Genomic DNA, 17871 nt, shown 5'->3' on the forward strand with positions numbered 1-17871 from the left:
ATATCTCGCAACATCTCAATGACCTACAAAAAATGATGTGGCTTAGAATGCTCATGTAGTTGATATAGTTTACGTAATACAGTTGTATGGTCCCTGTCAGTTAATTTCTTATGTCTGCTGGAGTATTGATTGTGTTTTTATTTATCCTGGTGTTCCTCTTTTGTAATAATCCCACTGTCAGTTTGCCTACATTTAAAATCTGGGAAATTCTGTCTAATTTGCAACACTTTGGCTCCAAGAAATGTCTCATACGAACGTAGTTCTCACCGTTGTGTCTTCAAAGCACCCTAAAAAACTCCATTAATTGATCACTTAGTGCTCTGAATATATAATCTAGCTTGCCATACATTAATTTCAGGGAAACTTTTTGAGACATTAGACAACTAAGCATATGTTAAGATAATTTTGATATAGTTTCTCATATTAATGTTTGCATATTTATGATATGACATTCTGACATAGTTTTCTCAACTTTTCTGCAGTGCTGTTCCTGTTGCCATGGAGAATGACAGGAGTACTGATGACAGCGGTGATTTGGTTACCAACATTTCACCAGCTGCAGGAAAAGACGGCAATATTCAATGTACCACCAAGCAGGATGCATTCTGTGGAAGTGAAAGTGATACAGGGTGTCTTGTGCACAGGTGTGACGTCTGCAAGAAGGTGTTTGCACAGTTGGAGGACCTGAAGAAGCATTCACGCATGAAGAGATGTAAACTACATCATTTGTGCAGTGTGTGTCACAAGACGTTCACGAGGAGTAGTAGTTTGAAGATGCATTTCCATGTGCACACAGGTGAACGCCCATACACCTGTTCCATTTGCAGCAAGACATTCACAAACAGTGGCACACTATTGCAGCATTCACGGTTGCACACAGGCGAACGTCCGTACGTGTGTGAGATTTGCAACAAGACATTCACACAAATCTCTCACCTGAAGCAGCATTCAGCTGTGCACACCATTGAACACTCATACACCTGTGATATTTGCAACAAGACGTTCACAAGAAGTAGTCATCTTAAGCTGCATTTGCAGTTGCACACTGGTGAACGTCCATACATCTGTCTCATCTGCAACAAGACATTCACACAAAGTAATCACCTCAAGCAGCATTCACAGGTGCACTCCGGCGAATCTGCATATAGCTGTGGCATTTGCGACAAGACGTTCACACAAAATAGTCACCTTAATCGGCATTTGAAGCTGCACACTGGTGAACGCCCATATATCTGTGGCGTTTGCAGCAAGACATTCACACAAAGTTATCATCTGAAGCGGCATTCACAGATGCACACTCACAAGGTACCCTAAAGTTATCGTATGTATCCTAAGAGATTCAGGAGCATCAGAAACTTGAAGGAACACTCATGGCAGTCTCATGTAAGGACACCTTAAACACTTCAGTTTTCAGACTAAGGAACGCTCATATAATTTTGATGCAATTCCATAGCGATATGCACTGCACCCTAGACTGGAGAAAAATGCAAAGGACATGTCAAAACCATCTGAAAAATACATTTGTAACTGCACAATAGTGAATACTATTGATAATACCATTATATCAAAAGAAACTGAATACCTGAAACTTCATAAAAAAACCTGTATGGTATCTCACAAATACTGTAATTCATGTCTGTCGGTCTATAGGTTCATGATTGGTAGTGATAAAGTTTTCATTATCACATGTAAAATATAGTGTTCCATAATTAATGTGTTAATTGTTCGCATGCACTGGTAGACACTGAAATCCTTGCCCACAGTGCAGCAGCATGCCACTACAGCAACTGAAACAAAATGGAGTAGCCCATCTTCACTTTATCAACAAGTCATACCATTTGTTGTCACTCTTCTCCCAACATGCTGTGGTATTTTGGCATGGCGATTGCAATTCATACCACAATTGTATACAGGGTGGTTCATTGATAGTGACCGTGCCAAATATCTCACGAAATAAGCACCAACGAAAAAACTACAAAGAACGAAACTCGTCTAGTTTGAAGGGGGAAACCAAATGGCGCTATGGTTGACCCGCCAGATGGCGCTGCCGTAGGTCAAACGGATATCAACTGTGTGTTTTAAAATAGGAACCCCCATTTTTATTACATATTCGTGTAGTACGTAAAGAAATATGAATGTTTTAGTTGGACCACTTTTTTTCGCTTTGTGATAGATGGCACTGTAATAGTCACAAACGTGTAAGTACGTGGTATCACGTGACATTCCACCAGTGCGGACGGTATTTGCTTCATGATACATTACCCGTGTTAAAACGGACCGTTTACCAATTGCAGAAAAGGTCGATATCGTGTTGATGTATGACTGTTGTGATCAAAATGCCTAATGGGCGTGTGCTATGTATACTGCTCGGTATCCCGGATGACATCATCCAAGTGTCCGGACCGTTCGCCGGATAATTATGTTATTTAAGGAAACAGGAAGTGTTCAGCCACATGTGGAACGTCAACCACGACCTGCAATAAATGATGATGCCCAAGTAGGTACTTTAGCTGCTGTCGCGGCTAATCCGCACATCAGTAGCAGACAAATTGCACGAGATCGGGAATCTCAAAAACGTCGGTGTTGAGAATGCTACATCAACATCGATTGCACCCGTACCATATTTCTATGCACCAGGAATTGGACAGCGACGACTTTGAACATCGTGTACCGTTCTGCCACTGGGCACAAGAGAAATTACGGGACAATGACAGATTTTTTGCACGTGTTCTATTTAGCGATGAAGTCTCATTCACCAACAGCGGTAACATAAACCAGCATAATATGCACTATTGGGCAACGGAAAATCCACGATGGCTGCGACAAGTGGAACATCAGCGACCTTGGCGGGTTAATGTATGGTGTGGCATTATGAGAGGAAGAATAATTGGCCCCCATTTTATCGATGGCTTTCTAAACGGTGCAATGTATGCTGATTTCTTACGAAATGTTCTATCGATGTTACTACAAGATGTTTCACTGCATGACAGAATGGCGATGTACTTCCAACATGGTGGATGTCCGGCACATAGCTCGCGTGCAGTTGAAAACCGTTTTGAATAGCGTGTTTCATGACAGGTGGATTGGTCGTCGAAACACCATATCATGGCCCGCACGTTCACCGGATCTGGCGTCCCCGGATTTCCTTCTGTGGGGAAAGTTGAAGGTATTTGCTATCGTGATACACCGACAACATGCGTCAGCGCATTTTCAATGCATGTGCGAACATTATGGACGGCGAACTGCTCGCTGTTGAGAGGAATGTCGTTACACGTATTGCCAAATGCATTGAGGCTGATGGACATAATTTTGAGCATTTATTGCATTAATGTGGTATTTACAGGTAATCACGCTGTAACAGCATGCGTTCTCAGAAATGATAAGTTCACAAAGGTACATGTATCACATTGGAACAACCGAAATAAAATGTTCAAACGTACCTACGTTCTGTATTTTAAATTAAAAAACCCACCTGTTACCAACCGTTCGCATAACCTTGTGAGCCATATGTTTGTGACTATTACAGCTCCATCTATCACAAAACGAAAAAAGTGGTCCAACTAAAACATTCATATTTCTGTACGTACTACACGAATAAATAATAAAAAATGGGGTTTCCTATTTAAAAAAACGCAGTTGATATCCGTTTGACCTATGGCAGCGCTATCTAGCAGGCCAACCATAGCGCTATCTGGTTTCCCCCTTCAAGCTAGGCAAGTTTCGTTCTTTGTAGTTTTTTCGTTTGACGCTTACTTCGTGAGATATTTGGCCCGGTCACGATCAGTGGACCACCCTGTATATGTACAAACATACACACAAATAATTAATAATCCAGCTTCATTTTTTCAATGTAATAATTAAAATTTTATCACAACTCTTTGCAACTTGGGCTGGTATTGTGGATAAAGGAGACTTTTTGTGGCACACTTTCGGCAATTCAACATTCCCCATTATCAAAGTAACCTGAGCCTTATACAGGCTGAAGGAAAACTCGCGCACTCAAACTTCACAGCACAATTCCTCACTTACTAGCAATACATAAAGGTCTTTCACATGTCTGCACATGTTTCTCACAGTAAATGAACGTTAAAGATTGGCAATCTGGCAACAGTGTAATCACGTGTACGGCAACTCAGCATATAGTAGTGCTGTGCAGTTAGTACAGTGGATAGCGTTTTTGGTTAGTGTGCAGGAGGTCGAGGATTCAGTTCGGGATCGAGGTGTGTTTGTTTCTATTTGCTAAATGTAATCTGTGTAGCACACATTATCTGGCGTCTTAATCGTCATATAATGATCATGTGGGTCGTCTTCAAATCATTGGCACTTATGTACTATGAACACAGATGTGGAAGTACAATAGTTTTCATTGCTCTGCTTGTAAAGAAGCCTTTTGCACATTGTGGAGGCAAATTTTTTCAAAGCATTGTGTCTACTGGATTCAAAACCTCTTTTCTGTGTACTCTCCCTAAACGGTCCCATCAATTAGTAACAACTAATATTCTTGCCACATTCAGATCCATTACAGTCCGTTAGGACCTTATGTCACCAGCAGAGCTAGCAATGTGCTTTGCAAATAATTTACAAAGTCTGTTACCATTTGTGTGTAATATCACCGTGGAACCAATAATTATGCCTTTCAGCACTGAGTCTGATAAGTGCATGATGTTTAGTATCTTCATGCATTATTATTATTATTGTTGTTGTTGTTGTTGTCTTCAGTCCTAAGACTGGTTTGATGCAGCTCTCCATGCTACTCTATCCTGTGCAAGCTTCTTCATGTCCCAGTACTTACTGCAACCTACATCCTTCTGAATCTGCTTAGTGTATTCATCTCTTGGTCTCCCTCTACGATTTTTACCTTCCACACTGCCCTCCAATGCTAAATTTGTGATCCCTTGATGCCTCAGAACATGTCCTACCAACCGGTCCCTTCTTCTTGAAAGTTGTGCCACAAACTCCTCTTCTCCCCAGTTCTATTCAATACCTCCTCATTAGTTATGTGACCTACCCATCTAATCTTCAGCATTCTTCTGTAGCACCACATTTCGAAAGCTTCTATTCTCTTCTTGTCCAAACTATTTATCGTCCATGTTTCACTTCCATACATGGCTACATTCCATACAAATACTTTCAGAAACGACTTCCTGACACTTAAATCTATACTCGATGTTAACAAATTTCTCTTCTTCAGAAACGCCTTCCTTGCCATTGCCAGTCTACTTTTAATATCCTCTCTACATCGACCATCATCAATTATTTTGCTCCCAAAATAGCAAAACTCCTTTACTACTTTAAGTGTCTCATTTCCTAATCTAATTCTCCCAGCATCACCTGACTTAATTCGACTACATTCCATTATCCTCGTTTTGCTTTTATTGATGTTCAACTTATACCCTCCTTTCAAGACACTGTCCATTCCGTTCAACCGCTCTTCCAAGTCCTTTTCTGTCTCTGACAGAATTACAATGTCATCGGCGAACCTCAACGTTTTTATTTCTTCTCCATGGACTTTAATGCCTACTCCGAATTTTTTTTTTTTGTTTCCTTTACTGCTTGCTCAATATACAGATTGAATAACATCGGGGAGAGGCTACAACCCGGTCTCACTCCCTTCTCAACCGCTGCTTCCCTTTCATGTCCCTCGACTCTTATAACTGCCATCTGGTTTCTGTACAAATTGTAAATAGCCTTTCGCTCCCTGTATTTTACCCCTGCCACCTTTAGAATTTGAAAGAGAGTATTCGAGTCAACATTGTCAAAAGCTTTCCCTAAGTCTACAAATGCTAGAAATGTAGGTTTGCCTTTCCTTAATCTATTTTCTAAGATAAGTCGTAGGGTCAGTATTGCCTCACGTGTTCCAACATTTCTGCGGAATCCAAACTGATCTTCGCCGAGGTCGGCTTCTACCAGTTGTTCCATTCGTCTGTAAAGAATTCGCGTTAGTATTTTGCAGCTGTGACTTATTAAACTGATAGTTCGACAATTTTCACATCTGTCAACGCCTGCTTTCTTTGGAATTGGAATTATTATATTCTTCTTGAAGTCTGAGGGTATTTCAACTGTCTCGTACATTTTGCTCACCAGATGGTAGAGTTTTGTCATGACTGGCTCTCCCAAGGCTGTCAGTGGTTCTAATGGAATGTTGTCTACTCCCAAGGCCTTGTTTCGACTCAGGTCTTTCAGTGCTCTATCAAACTCTTCACGCAGTATCATATCTCCCATTTCATCTTCATCTACATCCTCTTCCATTTCCATAATATTGTCCTCAAGTACATCGCCCTTGTATAGGCCTTCTATATACTCCTTCCACTTTTCTGCTTTCCCTTCTTTGCTTAGAACTGGGTTCCCATCTGAGCTCTTGATATTCATACAAGTGGCTCTCTTTTCTCCAAAGGTCTGTTTAATTTTCCTGTAGGCAGTATCTATCTTACCCCTAGTGAGATAAGCCTCTACATCCTTACATTTGTCCTCTAGCCATCCCTGCTTAGCCATTTTGCACTTCCTGTCGATCTCATTTTTGAGACGTTTGTGTTCCCTTTTGCCTGCTTCATTTACTGCGTTTTTATATTTTCTCCTTTCATCAATTAAATTCAATATTTCTTCTGTTACCCAAGGATTTCTACTAGCCCTCGTCTTTTTACCTACTTGATCCTCTGCTGCCTTCACTACTTCATCCCTCAGAGCTACCCATTCTTCTTCTACTATATTTCTTGGCCCCATTCCTGTCAATTTTTCCCTTATGCTCTCCCTGAAACTCTGTACAACCTCTGGTTTAGTCAGTTTATCCAGGTCCCATCTCCTTAAATTCCCTCCTTTTTGCAATTTCTTCAGTTTTAATCTACAGTTCATAACCAATAGATTGTGGTCAGAGTCCACATCTGCCCCTGGAAATGTCTTACAAACCTGGTTCCTAAATCTCTGTCTTACTATTATATAATCTATCTGATACCTTCTAGTATCTCCAGAGTTCTTCCATGTATACAACCTTCTTTCATGATTCTTGAACCAAGTGTTAGCTATGATTAAGTTATGCTAGTCTTTGAAAAATGACGTCATAAGTTACCACGGATGATGTGTTGCACATATATATGAAGGCTGAGTACAGAGAAAACCGGTCCTAGACACATACCAGGTATATTCATATTTCGAATGTAAAGTTACATACATCGCTGTTTCCTCAGTAGGAAGTCCTAGTATCCTATTCTTCAGCTGATCAACATATACCTCGACTGAAGGATAGTATACTAGTGCTGTGAAAGCAAAAGAAAAAGCGGCATACATAACACTGGCGTGGAATACCTCAGTTGAAATATATAGGTTGTGTCCTGTATTTCAGTTGATACTAATTGGCCTATATACGTTGGTTGGTTTGGGGAAGGAGACCAGACAGCGTGGTCATCGGTCTCATCGGATTAGGGAAGGATTGGGAAGGAAGTCGGCCGTGCCCTTTCAGAGGAACCATCCCGGCATTTGCCTGGAGTGATTGAGGGAAATCACGGAAAACCTAAATCAGGATGGCCGGACCCGGGATTGAACCGTCGTCCTCCCGAATGCGAGTCGCCTATATACGTCAACTGATCTCCAGGAACCTATATACATCAACTGAGGTATTCCATGGCTATGTTACATACGTCACGTTTTCTTTTGATTTTGCTTGCACTGCATCCTATCCTTCAGTTGGGCTATATAGATCAACTGAAGAAGACGATATTTGGACTTTCTACTTCAGAAAAAGCGATGTATGTACCATTACATTTGAAATACAAATATACATGTGTGATCTGAAGAATAAGTTTGTTTCCCATATTTCAGTTGACCTATATAGGATGCTAGTACTAGCAAAGGTGAAAAATGTGAAATTTGTGTCCCATACTTTGGTTGACCTATTTAAGTGAACTGAATGATATGTCACTAGTACTAGTGAAGGTGAGAAAAGTGACAAATATACAATTTGTATCTCATGCTTCAGTTGATCTATATAGGCTGCCAGTACTAGTGAAGGTGAAAAATGCTACAAACATAAAATTTGTATCCCATATTTCAGTTGACCTACATAAATGAACTGAAGAATAGGATACTAGTACTCACGAAGGCAAGAAAACCAACAAATGTAAAATTTGTACCCTGTACCCTACTTCAGTTGACCTACATAGGATACTAGTACTAGCGAAGGTGAAAAATATGACAAACATAAAATTTGTGTCCTGTATTTCAGTTGACCTCTACAGGTGAAGTGAAAAATAGGAAGGCTATAGTATACTAGCGACGACGAAAAAAAGCAACAAACGCAAAAATTTTATCCTGTAGGATACTAGCGCTAGCGAAGGCGAAAAATACAACCAACATAAAATTTGTATACCGAACTTCTGTTGATCTGTATACGTCAACTGAAGAATAGGATTCAAACTTCATAGTTCATCTTAGGTACAGTTTGCTTTTGCTAGTACTAGTACCCTGTTCAGTTGTGCTACTTAGTGCAGGATATGAATCACCTCCAGAGGAGGCAGTTAGTGGGAAAACTCCCTATCAGTCAAAATGTGTACACAAATTATTTAAAATTACAAGCGACAAACAGAATACAAATTCTATTAATTAATAACACAATCATTTATTTTCATTCACGATTTTAAAGTTTTGATACAGAAGATAACCGATTTGTTATCTACGGCTCGAAAGTAAACAAGTAATATGAATGATTAAAATATGACGGAATTGGTCAAAGCCGATGAGTTGTATCCCATTCTTCAGTTGACCCACAAATATTTTAGCACAAAATCAGAAACTAATAAAACAAAATAATGAAACAGTGGTTTAAAACCTTACATCACTATACCGTACAAACTGAAATTCGACTTGTGATGGGAATTGGCGTATCATGTTAGTAAGGGAAATTTATTCAAAATCAACATAAACTGCAATCACTGTTTTCACCAGTTACTAAGAAAACCAACGATAGAGTTTAATGTCTGCACGATTAGGAGTTTCAACACATGAAGGTAACACGACCAACTAGTCGCCCGTAGCACTTCAACGAATGACGTCATCTGCACGTCACGGCTCAAAGCTTACAGGTGGAATTGGACCCTTCGCTTGACTCGAATTAAGATCATCCTACATTAATTGGGTTCAGATGTAAACAGGTCCTGTTTTCGCCATAGAGCATTCCTTACTCATCTACTGCACGAACTGTTGTTTTAATTCTGCTTCTTGAGTCGGCATTTCTAGATGAATTACAATTCTGAGGTAGTAAGCTTCAGTTTTATTTGGCACTTCGTAACGCACTTTCGTACGAATGTGTTCTTTAATCACAGCCTTAAACATGTTTCCCCTTCACTACCCACGAAAGCTTTTCTTCCATTAACGAAGTGTACATATCTTCTTCCTTTTCAGTGCACAACTTGAAAAGGTGCTTCGTCATTTTTTGTTGAGTTTTAGTTTGTGGGATTCGCATTATTGTCAGGACTCTTTAGATCACAACAGACATTGGTTTAACTATGTGGTTTCCTATTTACATCTAGTTTGTGGGCGAGAGTACAAGCGTGTTTTGTGTATTTGGGAAGTTATTTACATATTTAAAATCACAGCATATGTTTGTCTTAATTTTTTTGTATTGTTTCCTACTCACATTGAACTGCATCCTTCTGCAATGTTTCGTTGCTGACTACCAGTTAATTGTTTGCCGAAACCACTTGTAGTACGCAGTGAGCTGTCTGCATGTTTGTTGATGCCTTGAGAGCTCCAATGCACAACACTTCGTTTGTTAATTATTTACGCTTTTTTGTGGAAGTCCATGTCATTATCTTGTTCATAAATTTCGGTTGTTCCTTTCGAGTAAATTTTCCTCGGTGAAAGTAAAATGTAAACTAAAGATTAAGCTGTAGGTACGCGCTATTAATTACAATTAATCGTAATTATTCTGGTAATCGACTTTGTGTATATTCGATATTTCTTTCACCTCAATTTAATATTACATAAGTGATCATCGTTCCGAGTAATTCTTCCAAATTTTCCTTTTTTTAAAAAAAACCTGTTTAGTTTTGATTTGCTATCTATAGCTTGGTTATGGAAAGAAATCGGACTGAAGCGTAGTGTAGCGAAGTCTTGAGTTATGCATCAAGTCAGAAATAAATAATGGAATGAGTGCATTTGAAAATGAATGTCTCTATGATATGCTTTCACCAAAGTCTGTTACATCTGTCGTAATGTACACTACTGGCCATTAAAATTGCTACACCACGAAGATGTGCTACAGACGCGAAATTTAACCGACAGGAAGAAGATGCTGTGATATGCAAATGATTAGCTTTTCAGAGCATTCACACAAGGTTGGCGCCGGTGGCGACACCTACAACTTGCTGACATGAAAAAAGTTTCCAACCGATTTCTCATACACAAACAGCAGTTGACCGGCGTTGCCTGGTGAAACGTTGTTGTGATGCCTCGTGTAAGGAGGAGAAATACGTACCATCACGTTTCCGACTTTGATAAAGGTCGGATTGTTGCGTATCTCGATTGCTGTTTATCGCATCGCGACATTGCTGCTTGCGTTAGTCGAGACCCAATGACTGTTAGCAGAATATGGAATCGGTGGGTTCAGGAGGGTAATACGAAACGCCGTGCTGGATCCCAACAGCCTCAGATCACTAGCAGTCGAGATGACAGACATCTTATCCGCATGGCTGTAACGGATCGTGCAGCCACGTCTCGATCCCTGAGTCAACAAATGGGGACGTTTGCAAGACAACAACCATCTGCACGAACAGTTCGACGACGTTTGCAGCAGCATGGACTATCAGCTCGGAGACCGTGGCTGCGGTTACCCTTGACGCTGCACCACAGACAGGAGCACCTGCGATGTTGTACTGAACGACGAACCTGGGTGCACGAATGGCAGAACGTCATTTTTTCGGATGAATCCAGGTTCTGTTTACAGCATCATGATGGTCGCATCCGTGTCTGGTGACATCGCGGTGAACGCACATTGGAAGCGTGTATTCGTCATCGCCATACTTGCGTATCATCTGGTGTGATGGTATGGGATGCCATTGGTTACACATCTCGGTCACCTCTTATTCGCACTGACAGCACTTCGAACAGTGGACGTTACATTTCATATGTGTTACGACCCGTGGCTCTACCCTTCATTCTATCCCTGCGAAACCCTAAATTTCAGGAGGATAATGCACGACCGCATGTGGCAGGTCCTGTACGGGCCTTTCTGGATACAGAAAATGTTGGACTGCTGCCCTGGCCACCACATTCTCCAGATCTCTCACCAACTGAAAATGTCTGGTCAATGGTGGCCGAGCAACTGGCTCGTCACAATACGCCAGTCACTAGTCTTGATGAACTGTGGTATCGTGTTTGAAGCTGCATGGGCAGCTGTACCTGTACACGCCATCCAAGCTCTGTTTGACCCAATGCCCAAGCGTATCAAGGCCGTTTTAAGGCCAGAGGTGGTTGTTTTGGGTACTGATTTCTCAGTATCTATGCTCCCAAATTGCATGAAAATGTAATCACGTCAGTTCGAGTATAATATACGAGGGCCGTTCAGAAAGTAACCTCCGGTTGATTTAAAAAAATACACCAAGTTAAATAAAAATATTTTAATATATACATCTTACAACTACATCTTTGCACTATTTTTCTACATAGTCTCCATAGCGATTGAGGCACTTATCGTATCTCTTCACAAGCTTTGAAATTCCTTCTGCATAAAAATCACCCGCTTGTGCCTGGAGCCAGCCTTTGACCGCATCTTTGAGCTCTTCGTCGTCATCAAACCGCTGTGACCCGAGCCATTTCTTCAAATGCATGAAGAGGTGATAATCACTTGGCGCCAGGTCTGGGCTGTAAGGTGGATGGTTGATAACGTCCCACTTGAAGGACTCAAGAAGGGCAGTTGTTCTGCGAGCAGAGTGAGGACGGGCATTATCGTGCAAAAAAACGATACCGGAAGTCAGCATACCACGGCGTTTGTTCTGTATAGCCCGTCGTAACTTTTTTATTGTTTCACAGTACACGTCTTGATTAATGGTCGTACCACGTTCCATGAATTCAACCAACAACACCCCTTTGGCATCCCAAAACACCGTTGCCATCAGTTTTCTGGCAGAAAAATCTTGCGAGGCTTTTCTTGGTTTGGTAGACGAATTTGAATGTGCCCACATCTTTGATTGTTCTTTTGTCTCAGGGTTCACGTACTTAATCCAGGTTTCGTCACCGGTCACGATTCTGTTTAACAATGGTTCTCCTTCGTCCTCATAACGTGACAGGAAGTCTAATGCAGAGGCCATTCTTTGAGTTTTGTGGTGGTCGGTAAGAATTTTGGGCACCCATTGTGCACAGAACTTACGGTAACCCAATCTTGCTGTCACTATCTCGTACAAGAGAGTCTTAGAAATCTGTGGAAAACCAGTAGACAACTCCGACATTGAGAAACGTCGATTTTCACGAACTTTTGCATCAACTGTCTGAACGAGTTCGTCAGTCACCAATGATGGTCTACCACTCCTCTCTTCATCATGAACGTTTTCTCGTCCACTTTTAAATAAACGTACCCATTCTCGGACAACTCCTTCACTCATAACTCTTGGTCCGTACATGGCACAAAGCTCACGATGAATAGCTGCTGCAGAATATCCTTTGGCTGTAAAAAACCTTATGACAGCACGCACTTCACATTTGGCGGGGTTTTCTATTGCAGCACACATTTCAAACTGCCACAAAAACTAAACTAGCGCAGGTACGACGTTCACTCGATCACGGCTTGATGCCGACTGACCTGTTGAGTGCGTGAACGCACAGATGGCGTCGCTACTCCCCCCACAACCCGCACTGTGACCAATCGGAGGTTACTTTCTGAACCGCCCTCGTATTTGTCCAATAAATACCCCATTTATCATCTGCATTTCTTCTTGGTGTAGCAATTTTATTGGCCAGTAGCGTATAAATGAAAGTGTATACTGTATATTACAACACTTTATATATATGTCTGTGTGTACTATTTTCTAATAGTCTCGTGATTGGCGATTGCTGAAGTGACAAATACATTATCGGAATAGGATCACTTGTATAATCTCCGGATAAGTCCAGGGACAGCTAACCGAGGAATAGCCTAACCACGGGTTAACTTGGAGTGCATTTTGTACGACGCCAATTTATTCCCTGATTAGTTATCCCAGAAAAACGCTCCCGTCCAGTGAAGACACAGTCTAATAAAATAATAAATACAGTTACAACACTCTTTGGTGCGAAAGTTGTTACCGTTTGACAGCCGGAGTGACCGTAGCGTTCCAAGCCGTGGTAAAGCAGTCACATCCTTCGTAAATATGTTTGGTTTTAACTATCGCCTACTTAATTAGCGGAGTTGTTGTGTTTTCGTGTTTCGTGGGTTAGTAAGTTACCATGATACATGCATTATGGTGAAATACATCTAAAACCAGCAGAAATCGCTTTGATTCAGTGATGTAAGCTACAACTCATTCATAAAGAAATACATTCGAATATGCCTAAACATGCAGCTTATGCCGCTGAAAGCAAGAAAAATTAACACATTTCATCATGAGAAGCATGTACTTCTGTTGTCATCTGTTTGTTATTGTCATAGGCACTTTCCTTGACACTTAATAATTTTTTATTGAGTCCAAATGATTTGCTCTTTCTGACGTTTAACTGGACTTGCTAACTGGCGAATATTTCCTTAAATTTAATTACTTCTGCTTCAAAAGCGAATGTGTTGACGATTCTTTCAGTTTGTGGCTGATTCAGCAACAATTGTGGAATTGGTTTCCCTGCGTTGAGAAACATTTTCATTGTTTTTGACTATTTATTATCACGTCTCTGTGATTTTACCTTTAGCTACAGTTTTGGGGGCTTATTTTATACGGTAAATAATGTAGATATTACATTCCATATAGGTTTCCTATATTCCAATCCAGTGATTTGGCTGAAAGTATACTGAACAGAATGCTGCTTTGTTGGATAGGTGTAAGACGTCTTTCTGTAAAAGGTCAGGTCTTCTGGTGTTAACTAACAATCTTTTTATTAGAGAAAACGACATTATTCAGTAAATGTCAGTACATTACAAGAGAATTGTAAGGAAATTGTTCTTCAGTGTCCCGTTTGGAATTTCCAGGGTCCTTAGGAAACCAAATAATCATAAATGTGGTGTAATGTTTTTAGTTAAGCCTAGTTTACACGATGACATTGTGTTGCGCCACTATTTGTGTGGAATGAGTTGCACGCAGGTGCTTTCATATATGACTGTAGACACGGCGACACCATTATACACTTCAGTTTCATCGTTTTGTGGGTCCCTGAGTCGTGTCTGAAATGAAAGTTTTGGCAGCTGAACGTCACATGAGTTGTGCTGGAGTTAAAGCTTGTTGTATGGAATCGCTGCATAAGAAAACAATAAGAAACGTGTTTCGATTCGTGACTGGATGAAGAAAAGACATCAGCTCGGTTGCTCAGCATCCTTGCTGAAATAATTTATAATGTAAGATCCAAGAAGTTCTTTTAATTATTTTAGAATGTCACCAGAACTGCTCACGTTTCTTCTGAATAGAATTAATTGTGCGATAAAGAATAAAGGTACTTTAATACATGAGGCACTGACGCCAGAATTGAAATTACATATCATATTACGTGCATTACAATCGAGAACAATCGGCATGCTATAAGATAACGGTTTTTGTTGGTGATGATGTTATTTCATTAACACCAATAATTATTAACATTAACAGTAATAATTACTAACATTAGCAACAATAATTATTCGAAGCAGGCCACATTAAGAAGAGAATGGTTTGCAAACTACTCTCTTGAAGATAGATCTGTACAGTGGCAATATTTCAAAATTCTAACATGTGAATGGGGAGCAATGCAGCGACGTTTTAAATAGATGAATACTGAATAAAGAATGCAGCTTCTTGAATTTGTGTGGCCTTCCTTCCTGTCAACAATATTCCTTAACAAAGAGTTGGCCAACTCGAACGATGGGATTTTAGTCTTGTAGACGAGAGCATTGCCACAGCTAGAATTACACTTGCTTGTATTTTTCTTAATTCAGTTGTATATGTGCTCCTTAACTCAATAAATTTTGCCCTGCAGCTCAGATATGTTATGGTCGCACATGACGGTCTCAGCGGCAGCAATATGTTGCTTATTTTTGTAATCAGCATCACTGAAACCCCACGAACACCTTTGCAAAGCATAGATATCATAAAAGCGAACATTATTCTCCGTTCCCCACTTCAGATTTCAGTTGTCTACACTCTACGAACACACATAACCTCAAAACTCACGCAACTAGTGTCGCCAAAGTTGAAACACGCCGAAAGTGTTCAGTTTCACCAACGAGTTGCGCAAACGTGCGGCGCACATATGCAGCGGCTGGTAGCGCAGTTGCCTGCAAACTAGTGTCGTCGTATAAACTAGGCTTTAGTGTTGATTTTTATAGCACTACATACACTTCTTAGTGTAAAAAATCTATCTTGCAAATCAATATAAACGTTAGTATTCACGCTCACCTGATATCATATTCATTAGTGACCCTTGCTGGCCACTTGGGGCGCTGCTACTGCTGAGGGTAGCAAAATGTTATGTTAGACTGTGTTTACACTGGCAACAACTAACGAGGACTTTCTTAATATCGAACAGTGTTATGATGCCAAAATCTTTACTGGAGAAAGCAACGTTTAGGCCGCAGCACAGAGGCCTTCTTCTGGGTCTAGCCAAAACATTGGTTTCTCCAGTAAAGTTTTTTGCATCATGACATGGTTTGATACTCAGAAAACTTTTGTGGCATTAAAAGGAGAACGTAATAATACCGTATCAGAATAATTTTCCAGCAGGTGGATAGTATATAATAAAATAAAGTACATATCCTCCGAAATTTAAACTGCACACATATCAGTCACCTACAGGGAACACAATCCACTCATAATACACTGTAGGGACTTTGGTTTGTGAGTAGTAAGAAAATGAAAATATAAAATACACATAACACAAAAGTATTTGGTGAACTGATATAGGTGTAAAGTTACGGCATTAACCGACAACATCAAGGTAGGAACTGCACAGACGTGCAGCTCAGTGCAGAGTGTCCACTTATGTAAACTGTCACCAGCTAGCGCTAGTGTACCAATACATCATTTAAGTTACACAAAAATCCCTTTAACATACTCTGTGAATCCAGAGTTCACAGAAGAAATTTTGTATAACAAAGGAAAATTTTACTGGCATCGCCACAAAATATTAATGACTGGAAATTCTACGTCTGCTCTAACTTACCCAAAACAATGTTATAATGAGTTACTGACAGAATAATACTTGCATTACACTTTATAAGAGGAGCGAGATAACAACCCCTGCACAGGTGTGCCCCAGGGCTCTGTCCTCTCCACTCTCCTCTATCTACTGTACATGGAAGATATGCCCTAACCCTCCCCCCCCCCCCCTCCAGTACACCTCCTGCAGTATGCCAATGACACCGCCTTCCTTGCCCTCGCTCCTACCCTGCAATGGTCCCAACGCCTTATCCAGCATCACCTTGAGCTTTTTGCCACATGGTGCAACCAGTGGCTCCTGAAAATCAATCCTTCCAAGACCCAGGCAATCATCATAGGTCGTACCACTCGCTCCTTCTGGCTCCTTGATTTCTCCCTTACTTTATTAACAGACCAAAAGTAGGGTAAATTCGAATGTCCATGGTGTTTGTTTCAGGGTAACATTACTAATCGTTAACGAGATATCATATTTTGAAAAGTTCCAACACTGACACTTGCACAATGGCTGTGGTAGCACAAGGTAAAGAACAACACAAGTGCGTACACTAGTTATATAGATTCTCACCAGTAACGAGACGACTGACCATCATAGGCTGTATTCCACATGACAACCAGCTGTGACAATACACATTTCCAGCCTGGTATGGAATGACTGCTACACATGTGTTAGGTTTTCAGCAGAGATGTCTGAATAGGCTGCAGTAATATGTAATTACATAGCATCAGGTATATTTGGTGTGTCCTTGTAGACAGCATCTTTCAGCTTTCCCCAGAGAAGAAAGTCTACAGGCATCAAACCCAGAGAATGGGCTAGCGAAGGTACAGGTCTTCTCCATCGTATCCAACGATCTGGAAACAATTTTTGAAGACATTCTGTAGTACTTCTTGCACTACGGGCTGGATAGCCATCATATTGGCCCACAGGTTCCTCCTATTCTGCAGAGGAATGTCTTATAGCATCTGTGGAAGATGGTCTATTAGGAAGCTGCGATACTTGTGGACGTTCATTGTTCTGTCTATGAAAAATGGGCCTATGAGCTGATGATTCATTACCCCACACCACATATTTACACTACATAGATGCTGATGTTCTACCTGACGATGCCAATTGGGATTGTCATCAGACTAATAGTGCACGTTTCGATAGTGTACATGGCCATGATTGGTAAATGTGGCTTCATCACTAAGGAAGATACATAATACTGGAGTATCCTATTATAATGCCCATGTACAGAAGTTAACATGATTCTCATAATCTTTTCGTAAAGCTCTTGATGGAGCGACATGTGAGTAGAACACTTGCCTGACTCATACCACTTGCTTGTGCCACTGAGCAGGTGTTAATGTGCGGATCAACTGCAACAGCAGCAAGAACAATAACTTTCCCCTCTTCTGTCATCACTTGTTTCCTCTCATTACATTCTGTAGGTGTTACACGACCACTTTCATGTAACTGGGTGAAGAGTTTGATAAATAATTGCCGAGGTGTTTGACATCTGTTTGGATATCTTGCTGCATACCACCACGTAATAACAAACTGTATTCTATCTACACACACCATACATCAAGAGTGTGAACA

The 17871-nt window shown here is 40.7% G+C and overlaps 1 protein-coding gene across 3 annotated transcripts in view; it reads left to right on the forward strand.

The window, feature by feature from the left end:
* Window positions 1–1644, forward strand: part of LOC126210550 (zinc finger protein 239-like) — a 71608-nt gene extending 69964 nt beyond the window's left edge. For all 3 annotated transcript variants that reach the window (XM_049939803.1, XM_049939805.1, XM_049939804.1), the window contains exon 5: window positions 483–1644. In XM_049939803.1, coding sequence (XP_049795760.1) covers window positions 483–1314 — 832 coding nt within the window. In that variant the 3' untranslated portion in view covers window positions 1315–1644. The remainder of the gene's footprint in view (window positions 1–482) is intronic.
* Window positions 1645–17871: the final 16227 nt, after the last annotated feature.

Source organism: Schistocerca nitens, chromosome 10, assembly GCF_023898315.1.
Source record: "Schistocerca nitens isolate TAMUIC-IGC-003100 chromosome 10, iqSchNite1.1, whole genome shotgun sequence".
Classification (NCBI taxonomy): Eukaryota; Metazoa; Arthropoda; class Insecta; order Orthoptera; family Acrididae; genus Schistocerca; species Schistocerca nitens.